General features: G+C 45.5%; 1 protein-coding gene across 3 annotated transcripts in view; it reads right to left on the bottom strand.

The window, feature by feature from the left end:
* The window catches only part of fancd2 (FA complementation group D2), a 107,231-nt gene that overhangs the window by 33,060 nt on the left and 54,768 nt on the right, over positions 1-19,403 (bottom strand). For all 3 annotated transcript variants that reach the window (XM_070895580.1, XM_070895582.1, XM_070895581.1), the window contains exons 24-31: positions 13,052-13,167; positions 12,690-12,798; positions 10,920-11,021; positions 9,204-9,322; positions 7,596-7,736; positions 7,140-7,256; positions 4,714-4,842; positions 488-606 (exon numbers count right to left, since the gene is read on the bottom strand). In XM_070895580.1, coding sequence (XP_070751681.1) covers positions 488-606; positions 4,714-4,842; positions 7,140-7,256; positions 7,596-7,736; positions 9,204-9,322; positions 10,920-11,021; positions 12,690-12,798; positions 13,052-13,167 — 952 coding nt within the window. The remainder of the gene's footprint in view (positions 1-487; positions 607-4,713; positions 4,843-7,139; positions 7,257-7,595; positions 7,737-9,203; positions 9,323-10,919; positions 11,022-12,689; positions 12,799-13,051; positions 13,168-19,403) is intronic.

Genomic DNA, 19,403 nt, shown 5'->3' with positions numbered 1-19,403 from the left:
TATCCAGTTCCTAATCCTAATCCAGTGAGAAATCAATTGTTCTATTTTGCCACTACCTAATCATAGAAACTCCATCTTCTCTTCACCTCTCCTTTCTCAATTTTGTACAGATGTTATTTTTATCTGCTGTACTGAGGGATTTGCATGTGTGTGTGTGTGTGTGTGTGTGTGTGTGTGTGTGTGTGTCTGTGTGTGTGTCTGTGTGTGTGTGTGTGTGTGTGTGTGTGTGTGTGAGTAACCAAGGGGTCGAAATTGCCCAAATCTGATCTCGGTGGAGGAGCTAATTCTGAAAATGAATACACAGCCCGTTTATTTAAACACCTTACTGTGCCCATGAACAGAACACATGCTGAAAGACATACCAGCCTTTACTTGTTTTTTTTATTAACATTTCAGAAAGGCCTGTTTATTTCACACTCAGTGCAACTCATCAATTCCTTTCAATTCGCTTCTGCCCATCTGCTACTATAGCAGACTCTGTACCTACCAAGCAAACAGCGTGTTCAAGATCTGAAGTAGTAACTGATAGCATGCAGCCATCTGCTGATGCTCTTTTACATCTGCTCCCAGAACATCCACCACACCATTGTTGTCAGCCATCATCACCTGCATACCAATAAAACAGCGACTGTTTAAAATGGAAAGCAGTCAGTCTTCACCAACGAACTCCACAAATCTAAAATAAGGGGTTCGTCTTTCTAAATATTCAATGAAGTTTCATTCAGATTAAATTAATTCCAGGTAATTCATTCCTGCGTGGGAGGATTTTGGTCTCATGATTCCTAACTTGGTAAATTTCCACTCTTTGGTACGCTTTTGCAGAAGGTGCAAGCAAATTCTTCCCACAGCGCCACTTTCATACACTACGTCACGCACAATTAGAAAGTGGCACAGAGTGGGTAAAGCGAGCACATTCCTACTTGGCTCAGAGATGGCCTTGGGTTACAAGTACCCCCAGCTTTTGTCCTTCATCTCCTGAAGTCGGTAACTCAGGTTGGGGTAGAGTTCCACTGCCAGTCTTTCGTATCTGACTCGAGTTGTCGTGCTTCATAGAAACATAGAAAATAGGTGCAGGGGTAGGCTGATCATGCAACTTCAGTACCCAATTCCTGCTTTCTCTCCATACCCCTTGATCACTTTAGCCATAAGGGCCACATCCAACTCCCTTTTGAATATATCTAACGAACTGGCCTCAACAACTTTCTGTGGTACAGAATTCCACAGGTTCACAATTCTCTGAGTGAAGAAGTTTCTCCTCATCTCGGTTCTAAATGGCTTACCCCTTATCCTTAGACTGTGACCCCTGGTTCTGGACTTTCCCAATATTGAGAACATTCTTCCAGCATCTAAACTGTCGAATTCCGGCAGAATTTTATATGTTTCTATGAGATCCCCTCTCGGTCTTCTAAATTCCAGTGAATGCAAGCCTCGTCAATCCAGTCTTTCTTCATATGTCAGTCATGCCATCCCGGGAATCAGTCTGGTGAACCTTCGCTGCACTCTCTCAATAGCAAGAATGTCCTTCCTCAGGTTAGGAGACCAAAACTGTACACAATATTCAAGGTGTGGCCTCACGAAGGCCTTGTACAACTGTAGTAAGACCTCCCTGCTCCTATACTCAAATCCTCTCGCTATGAAGGCCAACATGCCATTTGCGTTCTTCACGGCCTGCTGTAACTGCAGGCCAATTTTCAATGACTGATGTACCATGACACCCAGGTTTCGTTGCACCTCCCCTTTTACTAATCTGCCACTATTCAGATAATAATCTGCCTTCCTGTTTTTACCACCAAAGTGGATAACCTCACATTTATCTACATTATACCGCATCTGCCATGTATTTGCCCACGCACCTAACTTGTCCAGTATCAGCACTGGTGATCATGAAACTTGTCCAAGTCACCCTGCAGCCTCTTAGCATCCTCGTCACAGCTCACACTGCCACCCAGCTCAGTGTCATCTGCAAACTTGGAGATATTACATTCAATTCCTTTGTTTAAATCATTAATATATATTGTAAATAGCTGGGGGCCCAGCAGTGAACCTTGCGGTACCCCACTAGTCACTGGCCGCCATTCTGAAAAAGACCCGTTTATTCCGACTCTTTGCTTCCTGTCTGCCAACCAGTTCTCTATCCACATCAATACCTTACCCCCAATACCATGTGCTTTAATTCTGCACACTAATCTCTTGTGTGGGACCTTGTCAAAAGCTTTCCGAAAGTCCAAATACACCACTGCCACTGGTTCTCCCTTGTCCACTCTACCAGTTACATCCTCAAAAAATTCTAGAAGATTTGTCAAGCATGATTTCTCTTTCATAAATCCATGCTGACTTGGACCGATCCTGTCACTGCTTTCCAAATGCACTGCTATTACATCTTTAATAATTGATTCCAACATTTTCCCTACTACCGATGTCAGGCTAATCGGTCTATAATTCCCTGCTCGCTCTCCCTCCTTTTTTAAAAAAGTGGGGTTACATTAGCTACCCTCCAATCCATAGGAACTGACCCAGAGTCTATAGAATGTTGGAAAATGACCACCAATGCATCCATTATTTCTAGGACAACTTCCTTAAGTACTCTAGGATACAGACTATCAGGCCCTGGGGATTTATCGGCCTTCAATCCCATCAATTTCCCGAATACAATTTCCAGACTTATAAGGATTTCCTTCAGTTCCTCCTTCTCGCTGGACCCTCGGTCCCCTAGTATTTCCGGAAGGTTATTTGTGTTTTCCTTAGTGAAGACAGAACCAAAGTATTTGTTCAATTGGTCTGCCATTTCTTTGTTTCCCATTATAAATTCACCTGATTCTGACTGCATTTGTCTTCATTAATCTTTTTCTCTTCACATATCTATAGAAGCTTTTGCAGTCAGTTTTTATGTTCCCTGCAAGCTTACTCTCATACTCTATTTTCCCCCTCCTAATTAAACGCTTTGTCCTCCTCTGCTGAATTCTAAATTTCTCTCAATCCTCAGGTTTGCTGCTTTTTCTGGCCAATTTATATGCCTCTTCCTTGGATTTAACACTATCCCTAATTTCCCTTGTTAGCCACGGTTGAGCCACCTTCCCAGTTTTATTTTTACTCCAGACAGGGATGTACAATTGTTAAAGTTCATCCATGTGATCTTTAAATGTCTGCCATTGCCTATCCACCGTCAATCCTTTAAGTATCATTCGCCAGTCTATCCTAGCCAATTCACGTCTCATACCATTGAAGTTACCTTTCTTTAAGTTCAGGACCCTAGTCTCTGAATTAACTGTGTCACTGTCCATCTTAATGAAGAATTCTACCATATTATGGTCACTCCTCCCCAAGGGGCCTCGCACAACAAGATTGCTAATTAATCCTCTCTCATTACACAACACCCAGTCTAGGATGGCCAGCTCTCCAGTTGGTTCCTCGACATATTGGTCTAGAAAACCATCCCTTATACACTCCAGGAAATCCTCCTCCACCGTATTGCTACCAGATTGGTTAGCCCATGTTTCGGCCTTGACAGTGATTGTCAGATGGCTGTTTAACATTGGGACCTCATAATAAGCCCAATCGTGTCCTAATCTAACGTCTGCATGTGTGTTTTCCAAAAGAGATTACTGGATTGGAAAGCTGTCTGATTTTTCCTGTGCCGAGCCCAGGGGTATAAAGATCAACTGCAGTGCCTGTGCTGTCACTGGGCTAAGATCAGGTAACTCGGCACAGAGTAAGAAATTAATCTTGGGCTTTCTTGGAATACACATTTCGGTAACACACCGTGTGGTGCGAATACCCAACGAGTTATCAGTAGAGTATTGTCTCAGTTGCATTTTGAAGTTTCTTTTATTTTTAAATTTAATTCTTCAGGAGGTTCCTCACTGTATGGTAGCATAGTGGTTATTGGACTATTGATCCGGAGACGCGAGTTCAAATCCCACCATGGCAGCTGGGGAATTTAAATTCAGTTAATTAAATAAATCTGGAATAAAAAGCTAGTATCAGCACTGGTGACCATGAAACTACGGGATTGTCGTAGAAATCCATCTGGTTCACTGGTGTCCTTCAGGGAAATAAATCTGTCATCCTAGCCTGGTCTGGCCTATAGGTGACTCAAGACACACAGCAATGTGGTTGACTCAGCTGAAATGGCCTAGAAAGCCACTCAGTTGTATCAAACCTCTACAATGAACGATCACTATGGGTGTACCTCCGCCACACAGACTGCAGCAGTTCAAGAAGGCAGCTCACCACCTTCTCAAGAGCAATTAGGGATTGGTAATAAATGCTGACTTTACCAGCAACACCCATGAACAAATTTTTAAAATCCCAGCCACATGTATGTGCTGGAGTCCTGGCCAGCATTTCTATAAATAGCCACCATAATCTACACAATAACAATTTATAGCAACTAACCCTACAATTTTCCATCCTTCCCTGTGGGGCGGTGTCTTCCTCTGCTCAGTCCAACACCGCAACAACACAATTGAGATTGGAAAACATCACGTGGGAGTATCACAGGAGAAAACCCACATCTTATCCCTTTAAATTAAACCTTTCTTTCATGTTTTGAAGAGAAATCTTATATCCTACTAATCGGGAATAAACAACTCACGAATTAGAAAGAATTGTAAACCACCTGCCTTCAGAGCTCATGAGCTAACTTATACAAATTTCAACATCTCAATGCAGTGCCCTGGGTAATGATATGTCTCCGCAAACACCAGCCTTTACCTGAAAGTAATTGTGAGCATTTTCCAGGTGGTTACACAAGGGATTGAGCAACTCCACAGCAAACTGAGCGAGTTGTTGGGGAGTCATTTGGCGCAAATGCGAAAATCCAACATCTCGATCTCCTTTCACCTGTGCAAGGAGGAGAAAATAGTACAACGTGCTTCTAAAGATATACAGAATTTAACCCTCACTTATTCACAATGCAACTATCACATTACAAACAAGATGGAAGACAATACAAGTACATTTGTACAAGCATTTGTAAAGCACCTTTCACAACCAAATCACTTTACAGTCAGTTAAGTGTAAAGCTTTGAAATGTAGTTACTGTGGTAACGTAGAAGATGAGGCAGTCAATTTGTGCAGAGTAAGGTCTCACAAACAGCCATGTGATAATGACCAGATAGTCATTTTTTTTTAGTGATGTTGATTGAGGAATAAATATGGGGTACGGTAGAATAGTCATCATCATCATTATAGGCAGTCCCTCGGAATCAAGGAAGACTTGCTTCCTCTCTAAAAGTGAGTTCTCAGGTGACTGTACAGACCAATACGGGAATTATAGACTCTGTCACAGGTGGGACAGTCGTTGAAGGAAAGGGTGGGTGGAGAGTCTGGTTTGCCGCACGCTCCTTCCACTGCCTGCGCTTGGTTTCTGCATGCTCTTGGCAACGAGACTCGAGGTGCGCAGCACCCTACCGGATGCATTTCCTCCACCTGGTCTTTGGCTAAGGATTTCCAGGTGTCGGTGGGGATGTTGCATTTTATCAAGGCGGCTTTGATGGTGTCCTTGAAACGTTTCCTCTGCCCACCTGGGGCTAGCTTGCCATGTAGGAGTTCCGAGTAGAGCGCTTGCTTTGGGAGTCTTGTGTCAGGCATGCGAACAATGTGGCCCGCCCAAAGAGCTGGTCGAGTGTCGTCAGTGCTTCGATGCTGGCCTGATCGAGGACACTAATGTTGGTGCGTCTGTCCTCCCAGGGGATTTGCAGGATGTTGTGGAGACATCGTTGGTGGCATTTCTCCAGCAATTTGAGGTGTCTACTGTATATGGTCCATGTCTCTGAGCCATACCATGATGGGGTGGATGGGGTACGGTAGCATAGTGGTTATGTTACTGGACTAGTAATCCAGAAGTTTGAACTAATTATCCAGTAGACGCAAGTTCAAATCCCACCACGGTAGCTGGGAAATTTAAATTCAGTTAATTAAATAAATCTGGAATAAAAAGTTAGTACCTCTAAGATACCCCGCACAATTTTTTTTTTTAAAAAGAGGGAACATTGGTGCCATGGAATCTTTTACATCCAACTGAGGAGCCAGATGGGGCCTCAGTTTAATGTCTCATCTGAAAAACAGCACCTCTGACAATGCAGCATTCCCTCAGCACTGCACTGGAGTGTCAGCCTGGGTATTGTGGTCAAAACTCTGGATTGCTACAGTGAAAAAAATACAACAAAGCAACTTGGATTTTTATAACCCTCCACACACAGGGAAATATATTGGAGATCCTTACCTGGTTGAAGAGATCGTTAAAAAAAAACGTTTTTGAAAGGAGAGGTCACAAGTAAAAGTAACTTAGGTGGAGAGTTTCAAAGAAGGATTAGTGACTAAAACTATATGCGAGATCGTTCAGGATCTTTTGCTGCAATGTTAAGATGTAACTTTGTTTTTTCACTTCCTTCCATTTTTAAAGCTACTTTTATTGCTATCTATATTTTCTTCCCTTCTTGCTATATTAAGTAATTCAAGAACCTAGAGATGCAGGCAATCTGTGCCCAGGCTGCCACGTGAATTGGCTACCTTCCGCTTCTGGTTTTCTGGCCTCACCAGGAAATCATGTGGGAAATATTAAGATGAACCTATGTTCTCTCACAGCCACATGGCATTAGTACAGCAATGTGTTTTGGCTCTGAGCCGCCTTTAATTGAAACAGCCAATGTGAAATGGAGAACAAGTCAAGTTCAAACAGTTTATTAGTTCTAATGAAACGACAGATGAGCGACTGCAGCATTTCAGCCTTTCTCATGTATCAAGTAAAAATAGAACAAGGGATATTTGGAAAAGATTTGCAAAGCTGCGTCCAAGGGTACAGAATATTGCTCATATATTGTAAACAGTTTATGGCTGTTGTCCAGCCTTAAAGATTACAGCACGTGAACTCTCTCATATTGTACTTCCACACCCAGAGAACATAATTTATCATAATAAAATAAATCAGTAATATACTTATACAAAAGTAAAATGCTGCAGATGCTGGAATCTGAAATAAAAACAGAAAATCAGGTTGATGAACCTGAAACGATAACTCGGTTTCTCGCACCACAGATGCTGCCTGATTTGCTGAGTATTTCCAGCATTTTCCATTTTTATATCAATAATATACTTCCTATTAACATGAACTTTTCCAGTTTCAGTGACATATGTACCTTTAGGAAGAGCATTTTCTTGGAAGCAGTTGCTACCAGCATGTAGTCCAATTTACGAGACAGGTCCTCCAGAAGAAACACTAGTTCCGATGACCCCAGCTGTACAACCTCAGTAACCTACAAGACAAGACAGGATGATCCTCAATACGGATCGGCCTACAGGTCAGCTTGGGATTAGCAGCCATTTTTGGTCAATTTAACACACTACTTTTGCAACTAAACTTATACTATTAGTATGGTTAAATTGACAAATGTTACATTACACAGCTAATTATCTCAGAATTGAATTGTATAGATCATGATTATAAATGTAATATTTTCTTGCCATGTAGCAGTATATTACTGTTAGACCAAAAAAAGAATACAGTGGATAGAATCTTTTTTAACTGCCTTATTAATTTTTTTAACGACACCTTTTTCAACGACAGACAATGCAAGGACTACCCATAAACTGACCTTGGTATGTAACTCAGTGTCCAGTAGGGACTTGGTTACCAGTCCACACTGCAGGACAAAAAATACGTCTGTATCCAGCTCTCTAAAGTAGGCTCTGTAATTGGGCAAGTTGACAAAGACTTTCCCTTCTTCAGTGTTTTCCTGCAGAATACATGATGATATTGCACGAAACATTACCTATTTATAGAATACGCACACACACACTTCTTAAAAGTGAACTGTGTATCATCACCGATTAATTATCACTGTTTTATATTGCAATCAATGTGGGCATCATCAGTGATATGTAAAGTACTATCCAGCAATGTTCCCGCTAAGATGTGCGCGCGCGATCATGCAGTAATCTGAAAGGTTCCGCGCGGGCCACTCACCGGCTTTTATATTGTAAATACTACCTGGAATGTATTTGCTTCATGAGTTGCTGCTTAAGAATTCATAACAACACATTGCTATTAAGAACTAGTTGGTTTATTAGCAAATGGTTTAACAATCACACTACACATTACCAGTTCATCCACCAGGCTGACAATCACCTGCCTCATCGTGGATCCCCCAAACCCAACTGGCTGGGGTTTTATTGAGTCTTGTGAACATCACATCACGTGACTGGCTAAGCCACTCCCAACTCAACAGTTCAACACGCCTGTGAGCATACTCACATTACACCGCCCATGCGCAGAAATTTAAAGCGACCGTGCATTAAAAGAAATAGGTAGCACAGAACAAAGCGCAGCTTACAGGGAACATTGCTGGATACCAACATCCACCATGTTAACTGCCCTATAAAGCCACTCTTTTCCCCGCCCCAAAAGAGAACATAACCACTCCAGGCGATAACAATTATATTAAAATAAAACATATGGGAGACATTTCAAGGAAATGCACTGATCTAGGGTACACGTGCACTGAAGCAGAATACATCATCATCAGAGGCAGTCCCTCGAATCGAGGATAACTTGCTTCCACGTCAAGAAGTTCACAGGTGTTTCAATTAAGGACCTAAAATTCCAGGTCCCGAACTAAATCTTGAAGGGTGGAAGATGCCTGTGCGTGGATGTTTTTAACGTGCGGTGGCCATTGTACACCAGCCACCACACGGGCTTGACTGAGCTAGGTCTTGGTCCAGTAGCAAGGATTACCCAAGACGACTGGAGACCAGCTCTGCTGCACGGACCTAGTGATACATTGCACCATGGAATGACGGGACTAAGATTTACACCTGCAAACCCTCAACTAATTTGCCCAACTGAGACAAGGTGCTGAATGAGGCAGACAGGGAAAGCAATAGGGAAAGCAGGATAAAGAGAGAGATAGACAGACAGGCGGGGCGGGGGGGATGGAGAATTGCTGCTTCACAAAAGCAGTGTAGCTGTGAAGCAAAATAATTTTAAAAGCGAGTTAGACAGATACTTGAAGGTGAGCAACTTACGGGGTTACAGACAAAAAAAGCGGGGATGTAGGACTAAGCACCACTGTGCTTTCAAAGAGCCGTCACAGGCATGATGAGCCAAAATGGCCTCCTTTTGTGCTGCAAGTTTCTATGAATCCAAATTCAGAGCCGGAGGATGCGCTGGGAGCCAAACACCTGCCTTCCCTTGTTAATTGTACCTTCACTTGTGTATTCTCAGCTTGCACTTGACTTTCTTCTGCAGGTTCCTCAGTCTGAGAGCTGTCTGTAGAGGAGTTCTTGTTACCCTCAGCTTTCTGCTTCTTCTTCCCCTTTTGATCTTCAAGGAAAAATACGAATAAAAACAAAAAATTAACTCTGAACTTACTGGTATTAGACTCTTATACCCAGGAGTTTTATTATAAATCAATTGGGACTTTCTGCTCATTTTTCCCCCTCTTACTCTGCTGCAGACATTGGCTTCAGTTCCAAAGACACCAGCCGCCCACTGCCTATTCCTTATCTGTGAGCACTGGCATGCCAGTCCAACTGGGCTGGAGAATAACAGCAGAGTCCGATCATTTCCCTAACAACATCTTTATATGCATACTTTCCCCACAAGAGTCATTGGATAGCGTTCAGCAGCAGGAACCCTGGCTGTTTTTCCTCTCCCTCGTACCACCTTGGCTGAGAACCTAACTCACTGTGGCTGGAGATCGAAGCTTCGGATCCTGCTGCTGTATAAAGCTCAGCTGTTCACTGAATAGACTGGCTGACCCAGCAGGCAAACTCGCTATTCATTTGAAATAGATTAGATTCTTCAGAACCAATCCAGAGCCAACTTAACTTCTCTCCCAAACATGCTATTGGTCACAGAAGCGGAGGAAGAAAAACGGAGACTGTGTCAACTGGAGTCACAATGGTACAGAGCGCCACAGCCTGAGCCCTGGGACCAGACCGTTGACCACGCTCTTGGCCACTGATGGTATAGGTTGTATCGCTCCAGTCTGGGACTCTAATCCGGAAACATCCCTGGTCCGGCATCAGTGCCGGCCTGGGTGGCGTCCATTGAAAAAAAAAATTGTGGTTCCGCGAGTTAAACGTACACGTGATGCATTTTGGATGACAAATCTGGACAGCCTTGCCCTGGCCAGCTGGAGGTTTTACACACTGGCTGGTGCTGTGGTTTGACACGCGCTACTTGCTGCCGAAGCCGCCTCTCCTTGCCCGATTGGCGGACGCACATGCTCTGAAGGCTGAAGCTGCAGCGCAGGGCTGAGATGACAATTTCCCCTCCCCCTGGTGTGTGTGTGTATGTGTGTGTGTGTGTGTGTCTCTGTTCGAGGAGGCTGCCGCTTCCACCAGTCAGGCTCTGCTTGTGGCTTACACATAGACTGGCGCCAGGAGTAGGATCGTGGGTAATGGTCGACGTCTCTCCTTAACTGTATCCTCCACTTTATCTCCGATCTCTAGTTTTTTTTTGTGTGTATGTATGTGGTTTTTTGAGGTGTTGGTGCTCATTGAGGTAAGCGGGACAGGCAAGGAAAGGGAAGGGAAGTGCAGGAAGCTCACTAAGGCTCCAAAGCTGGGCCTGAGGATTTAAAAAAACGGAGTGATTCTGGACGACTAAATGCTGCGCAGCAGGCTTCTGTGCAGCGCATGCGCAGAACGCGTCCAGGTTATTGTCAGCAGCGTTATCACCAGTTGACCTCCAATGGTTCAGAAAATTCTCTGGTCCGGCACCGGTCAGGTCCCAAGGGTGCCGGACCAAAGAGGTCTAACTGTACATGATCTGAAGAAAACAATCGGGTTGGGTAAGGGAGGCCGTTTGGCCCATCGCAGTTTGCACTGGCTCTCCAAGAACTTTCTGTTTAGTCTCATTTCCCTGCCCTTTCCCCCAAACTACCAGAAGTTTTTCTTTTTCAAGCTTTGATCACCTTTCTTTCCTTTCTTAGCTGTTGCTGCAGGAGCTACGGTTGGAGGAACCTCAGTGATCTCTGAATCAAAGTTTGCCAGCGGAGGGACATATCCAGGGGTTGCTGAAAGGTTAAATAAAATGGATGTAGGTTAGAACCTTCAGAGTGAACACTAAGGACAGCGGTCGCATTGTAAGCCCCAAAGTAACAAATAATCACAGTTACAATTAGGAAAAAGAATAGCTTCTACTGGTATAATTTTCATATTAACTTTGGAGGGCCAGATGTTCCAAACACGTGCCCTTTTAACTTGGAGATGTGAACTTGCATCCAGTTCAAACTGATAGAACTAGTAAAAGGAGATTTCTATCCCAAGAATCCCAAATATTGCAGACTCAATCCAGTTCATATCGGACACACTGGGGCTGATTTTCATCCCCATGTTTGGTTGGGAATCGGACCGCAAAGCGCTCAAAAATCAGCATCCTGTTCCTGCCATCATTCCCTTTGGTCCCTTCAGACAGGTGGCCAAGGCTCAAACTGGAAACAGTAGAGGTCTCATTATACAATGCAAATCGAGGTTAAATTAACGTCTCTCGGTACCCATGCAAAATTTAAAGTGCTAATGGGCAGAGTAAAGTAGCCTAACCAGAGGTTCCTATAAGGAGGACAGGTAGTTGTCCCCCCCACCCCCCAGTGACCTTTGTGGAGCCAGGAGGAGCTAAATGCGGTCTCCAGCCAACCCCATACGTACCTCATCTGGCTCATCTCTGCGTCTGGATTTCCCCCTCCTCACCTCCCCCTCCATTGGCGAGCTGCTCTGAATATGCAGGCAGCTCCCTACAAGTATAATAACCAGCCAACTCATCAAAACTTTTTGGGCCTCCAACTGCTTCCATCAACCGGGCGGTGGGCTCATTCAGCCTGCCTCTTGTGCAATAAAAGGAGTCACATCAAAATCAGCCCCACTATGCTTAATGAGGTACAAGTCAGCATTAAGTTGGCATTAAGTTGAGATCACACGGCATGCCGAAGCTCAGCTGGTGGGACTGTAAACAGGAAGAATGACTAAAGACAGGTAGCCCATTGTCTCACCTGAACTGTTGTATGGAGATTTCAAAAGGAGAAAGAAATAAAATTAAGTGGTGTAATAGAAAATCTACATTACTAACCACTTCACTTCTGGTCAAGTACAAATATGGCTTTCACAACACTGTACAAATACCAACCTCCGCCACTCACAATCACCCAGAAAAACCTCAAGAGTGGTACAGATACACTTTCATATAACATGTTATACATTAAAGAAAGAAAGCAAAGCTTGTATCTATATAGCGCTTTTCGCGACCTCAGAACGTCCCAAAACGCTTTACAGCCAATGAAGTACTTTTGAAGTGTAGTCACTGTTGTAATGTAGGAAACGCGGCAGCCAATTTACGCACAGCAAGATCCCACAAAGAACAATGTAGTAATGACTAGATAATCGTTTATTGTCATGTTGATTGAGGGATAAATATTGGCCAGGACACCGGGAATAACTCCCCTGCTCTTCTTCAAAATTGTGCCATGGGATCTTTTGTGTCCACCCGAGAGAGCAAACGGGACTCAGTTTAACGACTCATCCGAAAGACGGCAGCTCTGACAGTGCAGCACTCCCTTAGTATTGCACTGGAATGACAGCCTAGATTTTTGTGCTCAAGTCTCTGGAGCAGGACTGATGCACAACTAGACACTGCATGCAGGTAAAATAGCCAAATATGCACAGCTACAGCAGCATAAACCATAGCCAACCTGCTATACACTTCTCCAGCAACACCTGCAGCTGTGTAATGTTCTGCAACCGGAGGAGTACCTTTCCCTTCATCTCAGTGTCCCGCTGCTTACAGAATGCATTCACTACCTGGAAAGCAGACAGAAAAATAAATCACTAGTGACAACCCCAGAAATCGTACTGCCTTCCTGCACACATTATTGGTCAGTTACACTGCAATGGTCTTTTGCCTATTTTGACTTTGTAATTCAAGGAGTTAGATCAGCAGCTAAATCCGTACATGGCCATCACAGAATGAGCTTTTAGAGCTTAAAAACAGTTTTCCAATCCACGACAGAGACACGAGACCAGCTCATTAATAATGCTACGCTAGTTTTGTTACCTCTCTGAACCAATTGAGGACGTGAAACAGCAGCGAGCATAGAAGCTCCCGCTCCTGTTTAGACAGTGACTCCGCCTTCTCCACCAGCTCCATGTTGGTTACGTAAAGTGGACAACCTGCAACGAGACAGTCGGCTGAGTAAAGCCAAAGGCCCCAACAATCATGTGTACGCATTAATCTGATTTTTGCATTACATGCCGCTCTGTTTTCCACGTTACATACCAGTTCACTTTTTCCACACACAAGGATCATACAGCAAGATTCACTTATTGTGCTATTTAATGACACTTTAAAAACATATTCACCCGCTTCAGTGCAATTCATTAATGATCTACATCACATGCACCATTCATATTAATGTAAGACATTACTACAGTATTTGTTACTCCAAAGTAACCTGCTGTAAAGTACATTGTTACGTTACAACACCAGTCAAATGATGCTATTTATTCTTGATCAGTTTTACAGGCATTGTACCAAAATCGTTTCTGCACTGTTTGTCTTCCCAACATTAACAGCCTTGTTACAACCTTATTGGGATGAGAGGATTGTCCTATGAGGAGAAATTGAGTAGAATGGGTCTATACTCTCTGGAGTTTAGAAGAATGAGAGGTGATCTCATTGAAACATATCCTGAAGGGGATTGACAGGGTAGATTTTGGGAGATTGTTTCCCTGGCTGGAGAGTCTAGAACTAGGGGGCATAGTCTCAGGATAAAGGATAAGACTGAGATGAGGAGGAATTTCTTCATTCAGAGGGTTGTGAACGTTTGTCAGAGGGACAGATACACGGCATCATGGCAACACCCTCGCTCCAAACACTGCCACCTGCTCGATTATGTAATCGTTCGACCCAGGGATCGCAAGGATGTGCGCATCACCCACGCCATGACAGGAGCTGATGACTGCTGGACAGACCACCACCTAATCCGATCCATCATCGACATTAACATAGCCCCAAAGCAGAGGGGAAGCAGTTCCGCAAAAAAGGTCAATGCCGGGGCACTTAAAGACCCAGCTAAGAGAGCCCTATACAGCCAGCGCCTCACTGCTAACCTGACGTGCCTTGACGACCCTCCGATGCTGAATGCCCACAGCGCTTGGTCTGCCCTTCAGGCCTCCATAACCAGTGCCTATGAACAGACATTTGGTCACTCAACCAGAAAACACCAGGACTGGTTTGATGAAAATGATCAGGAGATCCAAGAGCTAATAAATGGCAAGCGCAGAGCATTTCTGAGCCTCAAGCAACAACCCAACTCTGCAGCAGCAAAGCAGCATTACAGACGGCTCACGGCTGAGGTCCAATAAAAAACCCGGACTTAAAGAACAGGTGGTGGATGGAGAAAGCACAAGAGATACAACAACTGGCCGACAGCCACGATATGCGAGGATTCTATCGCAGTCAAGGCTACCTACGATCCAAATTCCCAAGGCCCCACCCCACTGCTGGTCAAGAACGGGGAAACACTAATCAAGGACACCGAGGCTGTCGGGGCCCGCTGAAAGGAGCAATTCAAAGATCTCCTCAATCGAGACTCGGTCTTTCACTCGAGTGTTCTCAACTCCATCCCGCAGCATGCGACCCACCACCACCTCAATGAAACCCCAACCTTGCACATGGTAGGCAAAGCCATAAAACAGCTCAAGAATAACAAGGCTACAGGAGTGGATGGAATCCCTGCTGAAGCACTAAAGTATAGCGGAGAGGCGCTGTTGGCGTGGATATATGACCTCATCTCTCTCATCTGGAGGGAGGAGAGCATGCCGGGAGATCTCAGAGATGCAGTGATCGTGACCATCTTTAAAAATGGGGACAAGACCAACTGCGGCAACCACAGGGAATCTCTCTGCTATCAGCCACTGGGAAAGTTGTCGCTAAGAGTTCTCCTCAATCGTCTTCTCCCTGTGGCCGAGGAGCTCCTCCCGGAGTCACAGTGTGGAGTTCGTTCCCTATGGGGCACAATGGACATGAACTTTGCAGCCCAACAGCTGCAGGAAAATTGCCGGGAGCAGCGCCAGCCCTTATACATGGCCTTTTTCGACTGTACAAAGGCCTTTGACACAGTCAACCGCGAGGGTCTATGGAACATCCCCCAAAACTTTGTCAACATCCTTCGCCTGCTCCACGACGACATGCAGGCGGTGATCCTTACCAACAAATCCATTATAGACCCAGTCCACGTCTGGACCGGGGTCAAACAGGACTGCGTCATCGCTCCTCCCCTCTTCTCAATCTTCCTCGCTGCCATGCTCCACCTTGCAGTCAACAAGCTCCCCGCTAGAGTGGAACTAAACTACAGAACCAGTGGGAAACTGTTTAACCTACGCCGCCTCCAGGCCAGGTCCAAGATCACCCCAACCTCTGTCGTTGAGCTACAGTACGCAGACGACGCCTGCATCCGCGCACATTCTGAGGCTGAACTCCAGGATATAGTCGATGTATTTACTGAGGCATTATGAAAGCATGGGCCTTACGCTAAACATCCGGAAGACAAAGGTCCTCCACCAGCCACACAGCACTGCCTCCCAGTCATCAAGATCCACGCCGCGGCCCTCAACAACGTGGACCATTTCCCAAGGGAGCCTCTTATCAACAAAAGCAGACATTGATGCAGAGATTCAACACCGTCTCCAGTGCGCCAGTTGGCCGCCTGAGGAAGAATGTCCGAAGACCAGGCTCTCAAATCTACCACCAAGCTCATGGTCTAAGGGCTGTAGTAACACCTGCCCCTCCTGTATGGTTCAGAAGCATGGACGATGTACAGAGACACCTCAAGTTGCTGGAGATGTATCACCAACGCTGTCCCTGCAAGATCCTGAAAATCCCCTGGGAGGACAGGCGCACCAACATCAGTGTCCTCAACCATGCTAACATCCCCAGTATTGAAGCACTGACCACACTCGATCAGCTTCGCTGGGCAGGCCATAGAGTTCGCATGCCAGACACGAGACTCCCAAAGCAAGTGCTCTATGTGGAACTCCTTCGTGGCAAATGAGCCAAAGGTGGGCAGCGGAAACGTTACAAGGACACCCCCAAAGCCTCCCTGATAAAGTGCGACATCACTACTGACACTTGGGAATCCCTGGCCAAAGGCCGCCCTAAGTGGAGAAAGTGCATCCGGGAGGGCGTTAAGCACTTCGAGTCTCAACGCCGAGAGCGTGAAGAGGTCAAGCGAAGGCAGCGGATGAAGCGTGTGGCAAACCAGTCCCACCCACCCCTTCCCTCGGCGACTGTCTGGCCCACCTGTGACAGAGTCTGTGGCTCTCGTATTGCCATCAAAGAGCTCACTTCAGGAGTGGAAGCAAGTCTTCCTCGATGCCGAGGGACTGCCTATGATGATGTGAATCTTTGGAATTCTCTATCCCAAAGGGCTGTGGATGCTGAATCGTTGAATATCTTCAAGGCTGGGAGAGATAGTTTTTTTAAATTCTAGGGGAATCAAGGGATATGGAAAAGTAGAGTTTAGGTCGAAGGTCAACTATGCTCTTATTGAATGGTGGAGCAGGCTTGAGGGGCCACGTGGCCTACTTCTGCTCCCAAGTCTTATGTTTTTATGGCTCGCCCAATGTCTCAGGAGGTTTATCTAGTGAGTAGTTGAGTGGTACAGATCAGGAAGGTCTCGCGTTTAATCCACAATTTGTGGTAAGTTAATTGATCTCAGCTAAGGCAGTATTAGTGGTGCTGGCCTCAGGTTAGGGAGGGAAGAACCGGCCCAGATTCCTGCTCTTAATCACTGCATAGCAAACCGCTGCTAGAAATGTGTATGCACAGGAATTGTGAAAGGACAAAATCAGTATTTTTCCCTCCCTCTCTGACACAAACGTGAGCATGCAATTCAAATACCAGCACTTTGTACGAGAGCCTGGAGTGTCCCTCGATGGGTTAATGCTCCCAGCATTGTATACGCCCATCACCATGTTTGCAATAGTTGAGTAATGTACAATGTAACAAAACAAATGCATCACTATGTGATTACATTTCTCACGGCAAGGTATAGTTCTGAGTAGAAACGGAGATAAAAGCCCCAATAGCTCGTCACTGAATCATAGAATAGTATAGCACTGAAGGAGGCCATTCGGCCCATTGTGTTTGCGCTGGAAGTTCTCGCTTCAGAAACGGGGGCTGTTGTGATGCAAACGTGTGTGGCCGATCGGCTCATGATTGAACACTTTTATTTACAGCAGCTGTTCCGCACCCAGTTTAGAAATGGAAACTGCCTGAAAACCCACAGCAGTGTATCAGTACACATTTGAATGGGCTCCGAGGAACCCAACACTACCGCAAGTCTGCTAAACTTCATCTTTTGTTATATGGAGAACTTTCATGATGATGCAGCTGGTAAAAACAGTGTGCAGCTGCATAGTACAGACCACAGCCACAGGCACCATCCCCCAAGCAGGTTAGTTGATCTTAAAGAAAGACTTGCATTTATATAGTACTTTTCACGACCACCGGACGTCTCAAAGCGCTTTACAGCCAATGAAGTAACTTTTGGAGTGTCGTCACAGTTGTAATCTTGGCTTGTGGTAGAGATACTATAATTGACCCAAGTGTCCTGGGGGCAGGGAGGGGAAAGAATCAAAATTAGGAAGGGTTCCTGCTCCCAATTCTTGTGTTTGAACTAAGCAGTGCTCCAGACAGAAACCTACAACGGCCAATTTCAGCCAGAACATCAATAGGCATTACAAGTGCCTTCGGTACTGGTGGTCTACGGAGAGTGGTGGGGGGGGAAGAGCACGCAGATGCCTGCTCCTGGTTTCTATCAAGTGATCCATGGTGGCTGAAGGGAAGGTAAATAATGGGATATGGAAACCGAGCAGGCACATAGGATTAGGACTAAAACAAAACCAAAACACTGGAAATCAGAAATAAAAGCTGAAAATGCTGGAAACACTCTGCAGGTCAGACAGCATCTGTGGAGCGAGAACCAGAGTTAGCGTTTCAAGTTGATGACTTTTTGTCAGAATTGGAAAAAGTTAGAGATGCAACAGGTTTTAAGCAAGTGCAGAGGCAGGGAACTGGGAGTAAAGAATAAAAGGGAAGGTCTGTGATACGATGAAAGACAGGTGAGATTAAAACACAATAGGGATGCCGGTGCAAGGCAAAAGGAGATGGTAACGGGACAAGTAAAGAAATAAAAGATGGGTCTAGACTACAGGACCTGAAACACTAACTCAGTTTCTCTTTCCATGGATGCTGCATGGCCTGCTGACAATTTCCAGCATTTCCTATTTTTATTTAGGATTAAGACTGCTGCTCATTTGGAGGATAAACACCAACATGGGCCAAAGGGCCTATTTCCGTGTTCTAATTTCGATATAATTATATGGAAAGCGTGTCAGATAAGAATGGGCCCCTGATAATCAGTCTACACTCATATGAATATTGGTCATTTGAGAGAGGTAGTGGACAATTATAATAGTATTTACAGCACAGAAGCAGGCCATTTGGACCAACAGGTCCATGCCGGTGTTTATGCTGCACACGAGCCTCCTCCCGCCCCTTTTCATGTAACCCCATCAAAATATCCTATTCCTTTTGTCCTCATATGTTTATCTAGCTTCCCCTTAAATGCATCTATGCTAGTTGCCTCAATTACTCTTTGTGGTAGCGAGTTCCACATTCCCACCACACTCTGTGTCAAGTAGGTCACAGTGACCACAGCCATTGTGCACATCACGTGCTCGACAGAGACTCCGTCATTGAGTGGGGCCAATAGCCAGGGGGAGGCCCGAACGTCGGCTGGGGGGGGGGGGGGGTGAAGGCCCGGACGTCGGCTGGGGGGGTGCGGAGGGGGGGGGGTGAAGGCCCGGATGTCGGCTGGGGGTGGGGGGGTGAAGGCCCGGACGTCACAGGAGGGAAGATTCGTGTGTGAGGGTAAGGAATGAAGGTAGGGCCCAACCCTGTACTTGAAGCTGGTCAGAGATTCACCGCCATCGAGATCGCCAGAGGTCAGTTAGAGCAGCTGAGTCGGCCAGTGGGGAACACAATGGCTGTGGTCACTCTGACCTATTTGACCTCTCCTCCTTCCTCAAAATGGACTTCTGACCATCCCAATGCCTGCCCTCAGCCAAGCCTCGGTTTTCTCACCACCTCACCGAAGAGCACTGCTCAGTGCCGAGCCTACGGCTCGCATCCCACCGTTGGCACAGTCATCTTGGACCCCTTTGCCACTGGACCAAGACCGTGCTCTGCTAAGCCCGTTTAGTAGCCAGTGTGCAACGGCCACCCAACGTAAAAAGAACTCACGCACACGCATCTTCCACCCTTCAAAAATCTTCCACCCACCACTCTCTGGGTAAAGAAGTTTCTCCTGAATTCCCTTTTGGATTTATTAGTGACTATCTTG

This window comes from Pristiophorus japonicus, chromosome 12 (genome assembly GCF_044704955.1).
Source record: "Pristiophorus japonicus isolate sPriJap1 chromosome 12, sPriJap1.hap1, whole genome shotgun sequence".
Classification (NCBI taxonomy): domain Eukaryota; kingdom Metazoa; phylum Chordata; class Chondrichthyes; family Pristiophoridae; genus Pristiophorus; species Pristiophorus japonicus.
Note: the sequence above shows the minus strand (reverse complement) of the source record. Positions and strands in the feature narration are given on the sequence as shown.